The 13,706-nt window shown below is 28.9% G+C and overlaps 2 protein-coding genes across 2 annotated transcripts in view; one reads left to right on the forward strand and one right to left on the reverse strand.

Annotated features, from left to right (window-relative positions):
* The window catches only part of LOC113384923 (eIF-2-alpha kinase GCN2), a 635,046-nt gene that overhangs the window by 427,960 nt on the left and 193,380 nt on the right, over positions 1 to 13,706 (reverse strand). Inside the window, exon 11 of the mRNA XM_026622699.1 lies at positions 2,524 to 2,752. Within this exon, the coding sequence (XP_026478484.1) occupies positions 2,524 to 2,752 (229 nt within the window). The remainder of the gene's footprint in view (positions 1 to 2,523; positions 2,753 to 13,706) is intronic.
* On the forward strand, positions 6,074 to 7,379 carry LOC113384558. Its single transcript, XM_026622293.1, has 3 exons — positions 6,074 to 6,404; positions 6,496 to 6,537; positions 6,629 to 7,379. The coding sequence occupies exons 1-3, from the start codon at positions 6,344 to 6,346 to the stop codon at positions 7,057 to 7,059; spliced, it is 534 nt and encodes a 177-aa protein (XP_026478078.1). The 5' UTR covers positions 6,074 to 6,343; the 3' UTR covers positions 7,060 to 7,379.

Here is a 13,706-nt window from a genome sequence, read left to right on the forward strand (position 1 = left end):
TGAAGGTGACTTGGCAAGACTTTGATTCATTAATTTTAATTCTCCACTTCTGGGCCCATGCTTCTATTTTGTTTAAATGGTGCTGTAGTTTTGTGCTAGCTATAACAGGATTATTGTGAGATGTTGCTATTACTGTGTCATCAGCAAATGTACCTAACATTGCATTTTCTGATTGTGGTAAATCATATGTAAAAATAATATAAAGGGTTTGGCCTAAGCAACTACCTTGTGGGACGCCGGCCTTTATGAATCGATAACTGGATAAATCTGTACCAACTTTGGTTCTGAACTGTCTTTTCTCCAAGTAGGATTGAAAGAATTTGTGATAATCAGGAACTAAATTCTTGATTTTAATAAGTAATCCTTCATGCCACACCTTGTCGAAGGCCTGTTTCACGTCCAAAAAAGCTGCTGTGTAGTATTCTCCATCTTCGAAAGATTTGTGGATTTTGTTTACTAACCTATGACACTGCTGTATTGTTGAATGCATCGGCCTAAATCCAAATTGATGGTCTGGAAATAGATTGTAGCGGTTAGAAATATCAGATAGAATTAGTTTTTCAAAAACTTTGGCTATATTGGACAAAAGCGAGATCGGTCTGTAAGAATTTACTAAATCAGGATTTTTCTCTGGCTTAGGAATTAATATTATTTCACACTGTTTGAGCGACATTGGCCAATAGTTCAGACGAATAATAGCGTTAATGATGTAAGTTAAAAGAACGTATCCCTTTTTTGGTAGTTCCTTCAGCATCTTTGTTGTAACTAAATCTATGCCTGGAGCCTTTCTGTTCCGCAAAGTTTGACAACAAGAGTGGAGTTGACCCGGTGTAAACCTAGGCACTCGGGATTCTGTTGTCGAATATGAAGGTTGAGGGTTGAGTACGTCAGGGGTATTGCAACTGTTAATGTTTGGTTTAAATACTGTTGCAAGGTAGTCCGCGAAGCAATCAGCTTTCTCCTTGTTACTTCTAGCCCAAGTGAATCCGTCTGAAGTTGATACTTTTATGGGGTTGTTTATTAGATTCTTCCTTTTGATGCTCCTTATAGGGCGCCAGATAGAATTATCGCCAGTGTTTAAGTTTGAAACATACCTGTCGAAGTTATCTTGGTTAAATTCTCTTAACTTGTACTTGAGCTTGTTACTTAAATTATTTAATTAAGTTTTAGTATGAGGATCATGATATTTCTGCCAAAGCCTTCTAATTTTCCTTTTTTCAGCTATGAGATTTCTGATCTCAAAGCTGTAGGAAAAATTATTTTTACGCTCAATGATAGGAGTTGAAAATCTAGCTGCATCTTTAAGAATATTTGTCAAATTGTCTAAAGTTTTCTCTATTTCTGTAGATGTTTTCAGCCTTATACCCAAGACGATTTTCTGAGATAAATAGTCTCTATACAGTTCCCAGTTTGTATAACTGTTGTGTAATTGAGTCGTTGAAGAATATTTGATGGCTGTAGATCCAAGTGATAGTAACAATGGAGAATGATCTGAGGATAGGTCATGGCAGTTTGTTATTGAGATATTAGAAATGCTAATACCTTTAATTATGGCAAAGCCCAACAAGTCCGGACGCTTATTTGGATCTGATGGCCAGTATGTTGGTGACCATGGTGAAATGAATGCATATTTGTTAGCTTTTATTACCTTTTCAAGCTCTCGACCTTTCGTTGTTGTGATTCTGGAACCCCATAACGTATTTTTACAATTGAAATCGCCACCGACGAGAAATCAAGATTAAATTTAAAACAAAAAATAAACTTACGTGCCTAATTAGCAGCTAATTTTATTCTTTGCCCATGAAGGGGAAATATTCAATAAAATGTATAATCATCGAGTTAAGCATTTTGCCTCAAAGAAAGTTGCATGAACTTCACGATACGTATGCATAATGAACTTAATCAATAAGAAGTGAAATTCAACAATTTAGGTAAATTGTTCAACTGTTTATTTTTCAAAAATAAAATTTTCATATTGACTAAAAAATGATCAATATAAATTAGATTTATTTTAAACATACTCATATTATCTTTGATTGTATAAATCAAATTGATTTGGTCAATCCATTTCATTTCATCCATTTCGGATTTTAAAATGTATTTTATTAAAAAGAACTAATAAAGTACCTATATAACTTCATAAAGCTAATTAATGTTAATTGGCTAATTCGAATAATATTCTCCACAAATTCGATATCATAATATACATATAATAACTATAATTATAGTTATACTCTCCGAACCTGCATATATACACCGGCTGGTAACCCAAGTACAGATATCAAAATTTAGTAAAAACGAACAATGAGTATTATAAAAACTTCTACAAAATTTAATCAACCGTTCTGCATATTTAGTAATGAAAGTTATTACATACACACTATCTGTAATTATACATATTAATATAACTCATGCAATTGATGTCTAATATTGATATAAAAAAACTGCAACTCAAGAAAAATAATAGATGAAATAAATCAGAATAAAATACAATTAAGATAAAAAGATGACAAGGGCAAGTACCTTTAAAACATCGCCAAATGCGCCATTACCAATCTTCATTATTTCTGTAAATTCAGATAATATCCTTGATTTGTTGGAATTTTGAAGACAATTAAGAGCTAAATTCTCTTTAATTATTGGCTCTGGGCTTGGCATTGAGAGTTGATTTATTTTATATGTATTTTCCAAACATATGTATTGATGTTGTAATAAAATATCTGCTGATGTACGTTGATCGGCATACTGGCATCTGAAGTATATATATATATATATATATATATATATATATATATATATATATATATACATGATTAAGTAGTTAATTTTGATGTTGAAATATATGAGCAAAGATTTATAAAATAATCTTTAATTCCAAACGTTTCGACATTCAATTTAATTTCATCATCAGTGGATCTAAAAATAGTATAAAAATTAATATAACTAGGCAATTATAAAATATGCAGATTGGTATAGAAACTGTAAATTAAAAGAAAAATTAACAGAACAGCAACACTTAACAACAAACAAAATATAAAAGATAGAAAAGATAATAAAAACTAGATATTAAATAGATACAAAAATAGAAAAAAGAAAAAAGTATATATATATATATATATATATATATATATATATATATCTTATATATAAAATTCTTCTGTAAGTTTATATGAATGCTTAATCCTTCCAAACATAATTCGGATTTTCATAAATCTACCTGAAGTTTGTTCGGGAAATTTTCTAGAATTTTTAGATTCATAAAAATATAGATAGATTGTAGAAATCAATGGAAAAAAATACAAAAAACCGCTTATCATTGTTTGACCTTGAAAATATTTGAAGCTTAGTTTGACATTAAAAACAAATGAAGACTGTCATTTGCCAAACATTTCTATTCACTTATAGGCTAAGACAATATTAAAATATAATATATTTATGATTATAAATAAGAAAAATATAATGACTATATTATTATTGCCGAAAAGCAGCTGAGATGTGCCAAAATTAAATAATTTAAGATTTACAGTCAACATCTGACAGGTGATGCAGTCTGCGCATGCGTCTGTCAGTGATCGCACATCACTTTGACTGATTATTATTTTTTAACTTTTAAATGCAGTCGTGTTTTGCCTTACTTTACTAAATCACGATACAAAAATAATTTACTTATTCAAACAATTATTTAGAAGTTTCATTGTGTCAAAAATTCATATGTTTGGCATTGGATACGATATATTTACTCAAGACAATGGAGCATTTTGGATCTGAATATTTTTGATGTGCTCCAATTTGCATGAAATTTTGGAATTAGGTTCATCTTACTCTCAAGGTTAAAAGTAAAAATAATTTAGAATCATTTGCCACTTCCCGGGGGGATGACATCCCTTTTCAGTGGTGCAATTGTATTTCTTTCAAACTAACGTCGGATATCGACAAAAGAACTGTTTAATAATGTTTTTCAAGAAAGAAATTACTTTTCAAATTACTGGCTACTAAAAATTTGTTGTTTTTTGCGTTTTTCATCGTTTTATGCAAATATTTTTGAAAATATACATTTAAATGAATATCACGTAATGAACAAAATTATATCAATTAAAATCCTAATAAATCGGTGTTCTAGATACAATATTAGGCTAAATATGAAAATGGGATTTTATAGTATTCAAAATAAGCTTTAAAATGAGTACTTCTGCGTGTAAAATAAGTGAGCTATCATGCAGATAAAAGACGCACACAATATTTTTTTCATTTAAAGCAAATAGTTTTTGAGTGCCATTTCTACCAAAATTAAAAATAATCGTATTCCGTCTAGAATCAACTTGGTTTAAGAGATCTTGGCGGATTCTAGAAAAAAAAGTGCAAACGACTTCCAAAAAGCTCATGATTTCATGAAAAAAAATCTATTTTTAAAAAAAAGTTACGCATAAAGGTATATAAATGAAAATTCAAGGTCTTTTTCTGACCAATTATTGCTTTTTATTATTTTTCTGTTACACAAATATTGATAGTGTCCAACCAGAGTGTCTTTCGAGTCCTTCAATCCTTTGCCATTTCAAAATAAGAGAAGTTACGGTAAAATTTATGATAGAGAAAGCTGTAGCTTATATAATTACCTTTAAAATAGTATATTGCAAGTACTGATAAAATCAGAATTAAGAGTTATAATTCAATTAATCCGGTGGGTGGTGACAAAGTGCAAATTGTTTTCACTTCTGAACTTAAGATAAAGATTAGCCTATTTCCGACACACGCTTTTTTCCTCTCCATTTACTGCAATAATTTTGTTGATCGTAGGTTGAATAGAGCACATGTGAATAGAATTTGATAAATTAATTCACTTCAAATATAAACTTAAGTAATAATGTACATTGAATTATTAGTGAAAAAAATTTAATTTAGATCATAAATTACTAAAAGCCAGTTAAAATATGGTACGTAATTATAAAAAGAATAGGCAACATTATTGAAGCAATTATTTTGGGTAGAAAAATCCAAGGTGATATTGTACCTATATGAATGCTATGTAGTAATTCTTTCTGAATACCTTTTAAAAGACTTCAATTTTCAACACGTGTGTCTTATGCTATGACCATATATCACAAAGGCAGACGATGATTTTTCAACAAAATATATTTATTTATACATCCACATATACAGGTATGACTGAAAAATTGTATAACCCTTGGCAATAAAATAAATTGAGCAATTGGAAATAAATTAGCAGTGCATAATTTTTAATATACAATTTTATTGAACATTTTATAATATTTTTTAAATAGATAATTGAAGTGTTAACTCCGGGAATTGAGAATAATCATTTTATTTGAAACAGTTCTACATTCAACATCACTCATATATTGGTGTAAATAGTAATTCGAAAGCCAATAATGATTATTTTTAACTCAACGGCATAAATATTAGTATATTAAAAAAACGTAGATGTGGGTACAGGTCAACGTCTGTCGGGTCATCTAGTATATATATATATATATATATATATATATATATATATATAAATATACATACACATATACATATATATACATACATATATATGTATATTAGGGTGGTCCTTAACAAGGACATTTTCGAGTTTCTTTGCTCCCAGGGGCGCAATTGCTTCCAAATAAAAAAATGATTCTCTGAAAGTTTTATCTCTTTTTATAAACATTTAGATAGAGCGCACAATGAAAATTACTTGCATATATTTGTTACTAAGATTTGTTTAAGAAGTGTCAATCGGTAAATTCGTGCGCCATCTGTGATCATTGATCGTTAACTCAAATCATATGATACATAAGAATATTTATAAACCACATAACATGCACATAACCTCTTATTAAATACATGTGAGCTGTTCTATAAATCTATTCATCATGACATCAAGAATAATTTTGCAGCAAAATATTTAATTGGTGATGTTGATACTCAAATTGTCAGTAATAAATTACCATCAAAGTTACAAGTGCTGAAAGTGTTTTTTTATTACATACGTATTCTTAAATTTAATTTACGTGAAAGTGCTGAACTTTGTATAGATGAAGTAAAAATATTTTGGCAAAAGGCTCAGATACCTACTAAAAGAAAAGATCATTGTATACAGAATTTGTTGAAATTACATGAACAATATAAGATTATCAAAAAAAGTGTAAACAGAGACACAAATAAAACTAAGGAGGACGAATTTAAATTATCATTGTTGAATTTGTTCGACATTGCTCATGCGAATGTGGAAAAAATCGTTAACGAACCTATAATGCATTTTTTAAATGAGCAACGAAAAGATGGTATAATAGGTTTCATAGCTAATATTGAGTCTGATGATAATGAACAAGTATAAAAAATGAAGGATGAACTACTACAGCTACGGCGGGAAAAATCGGAGAGAGAAAAAGCTCAATACGGTAAAGTTGATTTTAAAATAATTTATAAATCATTGTACCTTAATTTTAATCATAATTTTTTATTTTTATACATTTCATGTTAATTGAATAGAGCTACGTCGGGAAAACTCGGAGAGAGACAAAGCTCAATACGGTAAAGTTCATTTTAAAATAATTTATAAAAATGTTGAACCTTAATTTTAATCATACATTTTTATTTTTATACATTTTATGTAATTGAATAGGTGACTTTGTGGAATTCACGTCAAGCAGTGAAGTGGAAGGTGCAATTCCGTTGAGTCAGAAAACAAAATCATCTATATCAAATTTTTCTGATGAACTGGTAGTTCCTCAGCACCAAGAACCGATACAATCTCGTGGAACAATAAATATCATAGATGATAAATTAGCAGCAATTTTGGATTATTGTAAAATAAGCGACCGGAATGCTGTACGTTTGATTATGGCTTTATGTTCATCATTAAATATTGATGTAAATCCGTTAATAGTAAATAAAACATCTATACACCGAATTAGAGAAAAAATACGTGAAAAAAAAATCGAACAAATCAAAGAACCGTTTAAAATTGAGGACTTGAATGCTAGTGTTCTACACTGGGATGGAAATTTTTTAAAAACTTCAAGCGGAGAAAATAAAGAAAGACTGCATCATTAAATATTGATGTAAATCCGTTAATAGTAAATAAAACATCTATACACCGAATTAGAGAAAAAATACGTGAAAAAAAAATCGAACAAATCAAAGAACCGTTTAAAATTGAGGACTTGAATGCTAGTGTTCTACACTGGGATGGAAATTTTTTAAAAACTTCAAGCGGAGAAAATAAAGAAAGACTGCTGCTCAATTGAGTTGTGGACAAATAGAAAAAATATTAGCGATCCCAGTATTAGATGATGGTACAGGACAGTCCCAAGCTAATGCAATGTTTGACGCTATTAATGATTGGGGTATTTCAGACAATATCAAAGCTCTTTGCTGTGATACTACTGCTGCAAATCTAGGATCCAACAAAGGAGCTGCAGTTTGGCTTGAACAGTTGCTTGAAAAACAACTATTGTATTTGCCTTGTAGGCATCACATATTTGAACTTATTTTAAGAGCTGTTTTTGAACTTAAAATACCTGCAACTTCAGGACCAGATGTACCTTTGTTTAAAAGATTCCGAGAGCACTGGACAGAAATGGATAAAAGTCAATATTCTACTGGCTTTGAAGACTTGTATGTGCAAGACAAAATACAAAATTACATCGAAGACATAAATCTATTTATCCAAAAGCAACTAGATTCTGAACAACCAAGAGAAGACTACAGGGAACTTTTGGAGCTTGTTCAGATATTTATTGGTAAAGTTCCTTCCAGTAAAGTAAAATTTAGAAAACCGGGCGCATTCCATCATGCTAGATGGATGTCAAAGGCCATATATACTATAAAAAATTTTCTATTTCGTGAACAATTTACAATGGCAACTAAATTAATCAAGTCAATTTCTGAAATATGTATTTTTATTGCTACAGTATACATAAAAGCGTGGTTTACTTGCACTCTAGCAGCTCAAGCTCCAAATAATGATTTATTATTTTTAAAAGAACTTATAAAATTTGAATCTACAGACGCTAAAATATCTGAGGTGGCATTAAAGACTTTCAGCCAGCATTTATGGTATTTAAATGCTGAAAGTGTAGCAATGGCATTTTTTGATGAAAATATATCATTAAACATTAAGAAGCAAAAGGTGATCATGTTGAAAGGTTTTGATAAAACCTCAGAAAAAGTTAAACGCTTCGAGATTCGAAATATCAGATCAGTATATAATTGGAACATCGCTTCATTTGTATCAGCAAGATCACTTTAGTTTTTCAAAAGATTTGAAATAAATACAGACTTTTTAAATTTAAATCCGTCTGAGTGGTATCAGAATGAAAATTACCAGAGGGGCTTGCTATTGGTAAGAAATTTGAAAGTGGTTAATGATATTGCTGAGCGAGCAGTGAAGTTAATTGAAGAATATCACAACATACTGAGCAAGAAACCAGAGCAGCAACAATTTATCATACAATTCTTACGATACTAAAAAAAATGCAATCATTTTAAATATGAACGAAAGAAATGATGAAAGCTAATTATCCAAATGATATGCAGCATCATCATCATATTTTATAAATCAATATTATATAAATAAAAATTTTACGACAAAAATTTGATGTATTTTATAAAATAAGTATTTACTTAATAATTATACTTGATAATATTAATAATTATAGAATAATTAAAACTTAAAAAAAAAAGTATTAGCGCTTGTAACTTTGATGGTAATTTATTACTGACAATTTGAGTATCAACATCACCAAATAAATAAATATTTTGCTGCAAAATTATTCTTGATGCCATGATGAATAGATTTATAGAACAGCTCACATGTATTTAATAAGAGGTTATGTGCATGTTATGTGGTTTATAAATATTCTTATGTATCATATGATTTGAGTTAACGATCAATGATCACAGATGGCGCACGAACCGATTGACACTTCTTAAACAAATCTTAGTAACAAATATATGCAAGTAATTTTCATTGTGCACTCTATCTAAATGTTTATAAAAAGAGCTAAAACTTTCAGAGAATCTTTTTTTTTTATTTGGAAGCAATTGCGCCCCTGGGAGCAAAGAAATTCGAAAATGTCCTTGTTAAAGACCACCCTAATGTATATATATATATATATATATATATACTAGCTGACCCGGCAAACGTTGTTTTGCTAAGTTAGGTATTTCTAAGCAACTTCTAAAGAATAAAAAAAGAATACTTTATTTTAGGAGTGTAAGAATGTATAGTTTGAATGGTACAGACAATGAGGTATTTTATAAACACAATAAACTCCAAAGTCTACTTGGATAATAATAAATTATATAATTCATAACAATATTCGTTTGACCATATTTTATTAATACAATCAAACTGGAACTTTTATACACTTTCTATAAAAATATGGTATAATTCAATCCAAGTCTTTTTTAGTCTTTAGCCTTGGTCAATGTTCAGTTGTTCATTTTTGCCCCACACAGATGTAAGTTTTTAAAGTGTTGAATCTCACTCAAAATTAACATTACATTTTATAAAACAATTAAAAAGTTAAAATTTATATTAAGGTCTCGTGAACTAAATCACAGTGCTCACAACCCAAAAAACTAACAACAAAAGGAAATCATAAACTTTCGTTATGGATTATTGTTATTTAAGTAGTGGTCTGTTATATCTAGGAATAAGTTATTCGACAAAATGTCCCCTTTGATCGATTCCAAATTTATATTCCAAAATAATTATATAATCTAGAAAATGTTTTATAAATACTAATGAATATAAAATTATGCAAATAAGATTGGCCCAATTCGTACAGCCGTTTTAACGTTTTACCCCGATTGTTATATAGCTATATAAAATGGACATTTCTTCTTTATTAATTTGCTTGAACATATGTAGATGTACAACATGAGTACATATTGTGATAAATTTCAATGTGTTTATTTTGATTTTCCTTTTCTACAACTGTGTATCCAAATTAGTGGTATCTTTGTTATCACCATGACCACTATATAGTATGCTCGGGAAGTAATTGGGAAAAGACCCGATCGATAACAGTATTAGTATCTAAACAGCTTAAGAAAAATTCTGTAAAAAATCTATTATTATCATGTGGGACATGTTGAGCTATTTTAATTTTTTTGATTGCAAATTGGAATGCTGGAAAAACTTCTTTCTATGCATTAGAAAGCCTATTCGGATGATGAAATCATGTAATATAATGCAAGTTCGTATTGCTGATACTTTACATTCTTCAAAATATAAATGTCATGGACCATATAACTACAAAACTCCTTATAGTATTGTGATGAAAAATTTGTATTGTAAATAGATTGTACTGTATATATTCGAAATGATTACTTCCATATCTATTTAAATTGTACTTATGTGGATGTAAAATAACATAATGTGAGCTTTATAAGCAATTTTCAAACAACTTCGTTTCCGAAGACCTTTATGAATATGATTTCTAAAAATACTATCTGTGTTATAATCCAATTTTCTTATTCATATCGCTGTCTATTATAACTTGCAATAAGTGATTAGACAGAAACGTCTATGGTGTCCCCTTCGATGAATTCCAAATTTAGGATCTCAATTTGAATAACCTAAATGCAATAATAATATAATTCATAAAATGTTTTGGTAACACATTATTCACATAAAACCAATAACTACTTGCACAGCACAGCGTTTGAAACAAAAATTTTTATTTATTCTTTCATAAGCAAGCCTTAATCAATAAGAATAGTTTTATTTCAAGCTCTTGATAAAAGAATACAAAAAGGAAGTGAGCATACACTTGAGAATTAAATAAAAACCTCATATAAAATCAAAATAAGCATTCTTATTAACATTTAAAAATATATAAATAATTAAATTTTAAAATTAAAAGAATAACACATAATCTGTTATAACTTTGTTTTGACATATGAGTAGTGTTCATCTGTCATTTGAATAACATTGTGTGGGAAGCCATTTTGAATCAAGTGCTGTTTACCAAAAATTTTCAAAATAAATATGTAAAGTTTCTACGCGGATTTGAAATATTATCTCACCTTTTGGACAATCTCTGGATTGGCACAAATTTTTCAAGACTAAGACTGGCCAAATCCATTCAGCCGTTTTCGAGTTTTATTCGGACATTTGAAAGACAGCTCCATTTTTATATATAAGACTAGCTGACCCGGCAAACGTTGTTTTGCTAAATAAGGTATATTCTAAACCATTTCTAGAGAATCAAAAATATTAATACTTTAAGTGCATGAGGATGTGTTGTTTGAATGCTGTATACAATTAGGTATTATAAAAACAATAAACCCCATTAGTTTGTCTATATTTTGTCAACACAATCAAACTGCAAGTTTTATACACTTTCTATAGAAAACATCGTATAATCCAATCCGAGTCTTTTTTGGTTTTTCGGCTTATTAATTACGTTTCAAGTTTTTCAGATTTTTGTTGGATTCTGGATTTTGTGTATAATTGTAAATAATACTACTGAGCTTATACAAAATTTTCAAATTTTTGCGAGGAGAGATAAAAAATGAATTAAGTATTTCTTCTTTGACCTGCTTTTTGAAAAGTTTCAAGTTACATTCAATGAATTAAAGTAAATTTAATAAAAAGTATATCAAACGAACAATTTTCTGACTACGTTCAGTAAACTGACTTCTACATCATCATTATAGAAATGTGCTTTTTTGATGTCTTCCAAAAATTTGTTATCTAGACCTTTTTATCCTATATGCGGAGTAACTTGTAACGGGCAGGTGGCAAAAGGTTTAAAGCCTTATTATAATTTTAAAGGTATTTTACAAAATGATTACATTTTTAACTAATGCTAAAACTACCAACGGAAGAAAATACTTTTATTATGGATTTTCAAAGATTACCGTTTATCTCCCCCATTTCAAAGATTATCGTTTTCAAATCAAATTTGTAGCTGGCGATACATCTTTTTTCCTCTACTTTCAAATATTGTTGTTAAACAATGCTTAACTTTACTGATTTTTGGCACATCGGTGGTGGACCTTTTTAATCCCGGACCTTCATATATTACTATATATTCTGCGATAAATTCTGGGAAATTATAACTGGAAAAATGTCTATTTGATCAATACCAAATTTAGGTTCTGAATTTAAATAAGATAAATAAAAAATAATATAACCTAGAAAATGTTTTATAAATACCAATGAGTATATAATTATACAAATGAGATCTTTCAGAGCACCGTGTTTGAGAAAAATATGCCAAAAAGTGCATTTTCATATTAACATATCAAAGTTTATATTTTGAGTCTCTAGTAACACTTGCGGCCCGTTTACTAACGTTTTTGTATATAAATAAAACTACAAACAAAACCACTTACTACAAATTTATCATAAATAAATAATATTCGCGTAAAACATCCTATTAAACGTAATTAAACATCATCTGTCAAAAGCGTTTGACATTTCACAGTCGATTGTTTTATTTAAAATACGCTTCTACAAAAATTTTCAAATTAAAAATGTAAAGTTTCTACGCGGATTTGAAATAATTTCTCACCTTTTGGACTTTCTCTGGATTGGCACGAATTTTTCAAGAGTAAGACTGGCCAAATCGATTCAGCCGTTTTCGAGTTTTATTCGGACATTTGAAAGAGAGCTCCATTTTTATATATAAGATATATATATATATATATATATATATATATATATATATATATATACATGTACATATATACGCATATACATACAAACATACTTAACATATATAATACACATACATATATTTATATATATATATATATATATATATATATATATATCTTATATATAAAAATGGAGCTCTCTTTCAAATGTCCGAATAAAACTCGAAAACGGCTGAATCGATTTGGCCAGTCTTACTCTTGAAAAATTCGTGCCAATCCAGAGAAAGTCCAAAAGGTGAGAAATTATTTCAAATCCGCGTAGAAACTTTACATTTTTAATTTGAAAATTTTTGTAGAAGCGTATTTTAAATAAAACAATCGACTGTGAAATGTCAAACGCTTTTGACAGATGATGTTTAATTACGTTTAATAGGATGTTTTACGCGAATATTATTTATTTATGATAAATTTGTAGTAAGTGGTTTTGTTTGTAGTTTTATTTATATACAAAAACGTTAGTAAACGGGCCGCAAGTGTTACTAGAGACTCAAAATATAAACTTTGATATGTTAATATGAAAATGCACTTTTTGGCATATTTTTCTCAAACACGGTGCTCTGAAAGATCTCATTTGTATAATTATATACTCATTGGTATTTATAAAACATTTTCTAGGTTATATTATTTTTTATTTATCTTATTTAAATTCAGAACCTAAATTTGGTATTGATCAAATAGACATTTTTCCAGTTATAATTTCCCAGAATTTATCGCAGAATATATAGTAATATATGAAGGTCCGGGATTAAAAAGGTCCACCACCGATGTGCCAAAAATCAGTAAAGTTAAGCATTGTTTAACAACAATATTTGAAAGTAGAGGAAAAAAGATGTATCGCCAGCTACAAATTTGATTTGAAAACGATAATCTTTGAAATGGGGGAGATAAACGGTAATCTTTGAAAATCCATAATAAAAGTATTTTCTTCCGTTGGTAGTTTTAGCATTAGTTAAAAATGTAATCATTTTGTAAAATACCTTTAAAATTATAATAAGGCTTTAAACCTTTTGCCACCTGCCCGTTAC

The sequence above is a fragment of the Ctenocephalides felis genome, unplaced genomic scaffold (genome assembly GCF_003426905.1).
Source record: "Ctenocephalides felis isolate EL2017-DRISC unplaced genomic scaffold, ASM342690v1 CF-g0.4_SCAFFOLD_03571, whole genome shotgun sequence".
In the NCBI taxonomy this organism is placed as follows: domain Eukaryota; kingdom Metazoa; phylum Arthropoda; class Insecta; order Siphonaptera; family Pulicidae; genus Ctenocephalides; species Ctenocephalides felis.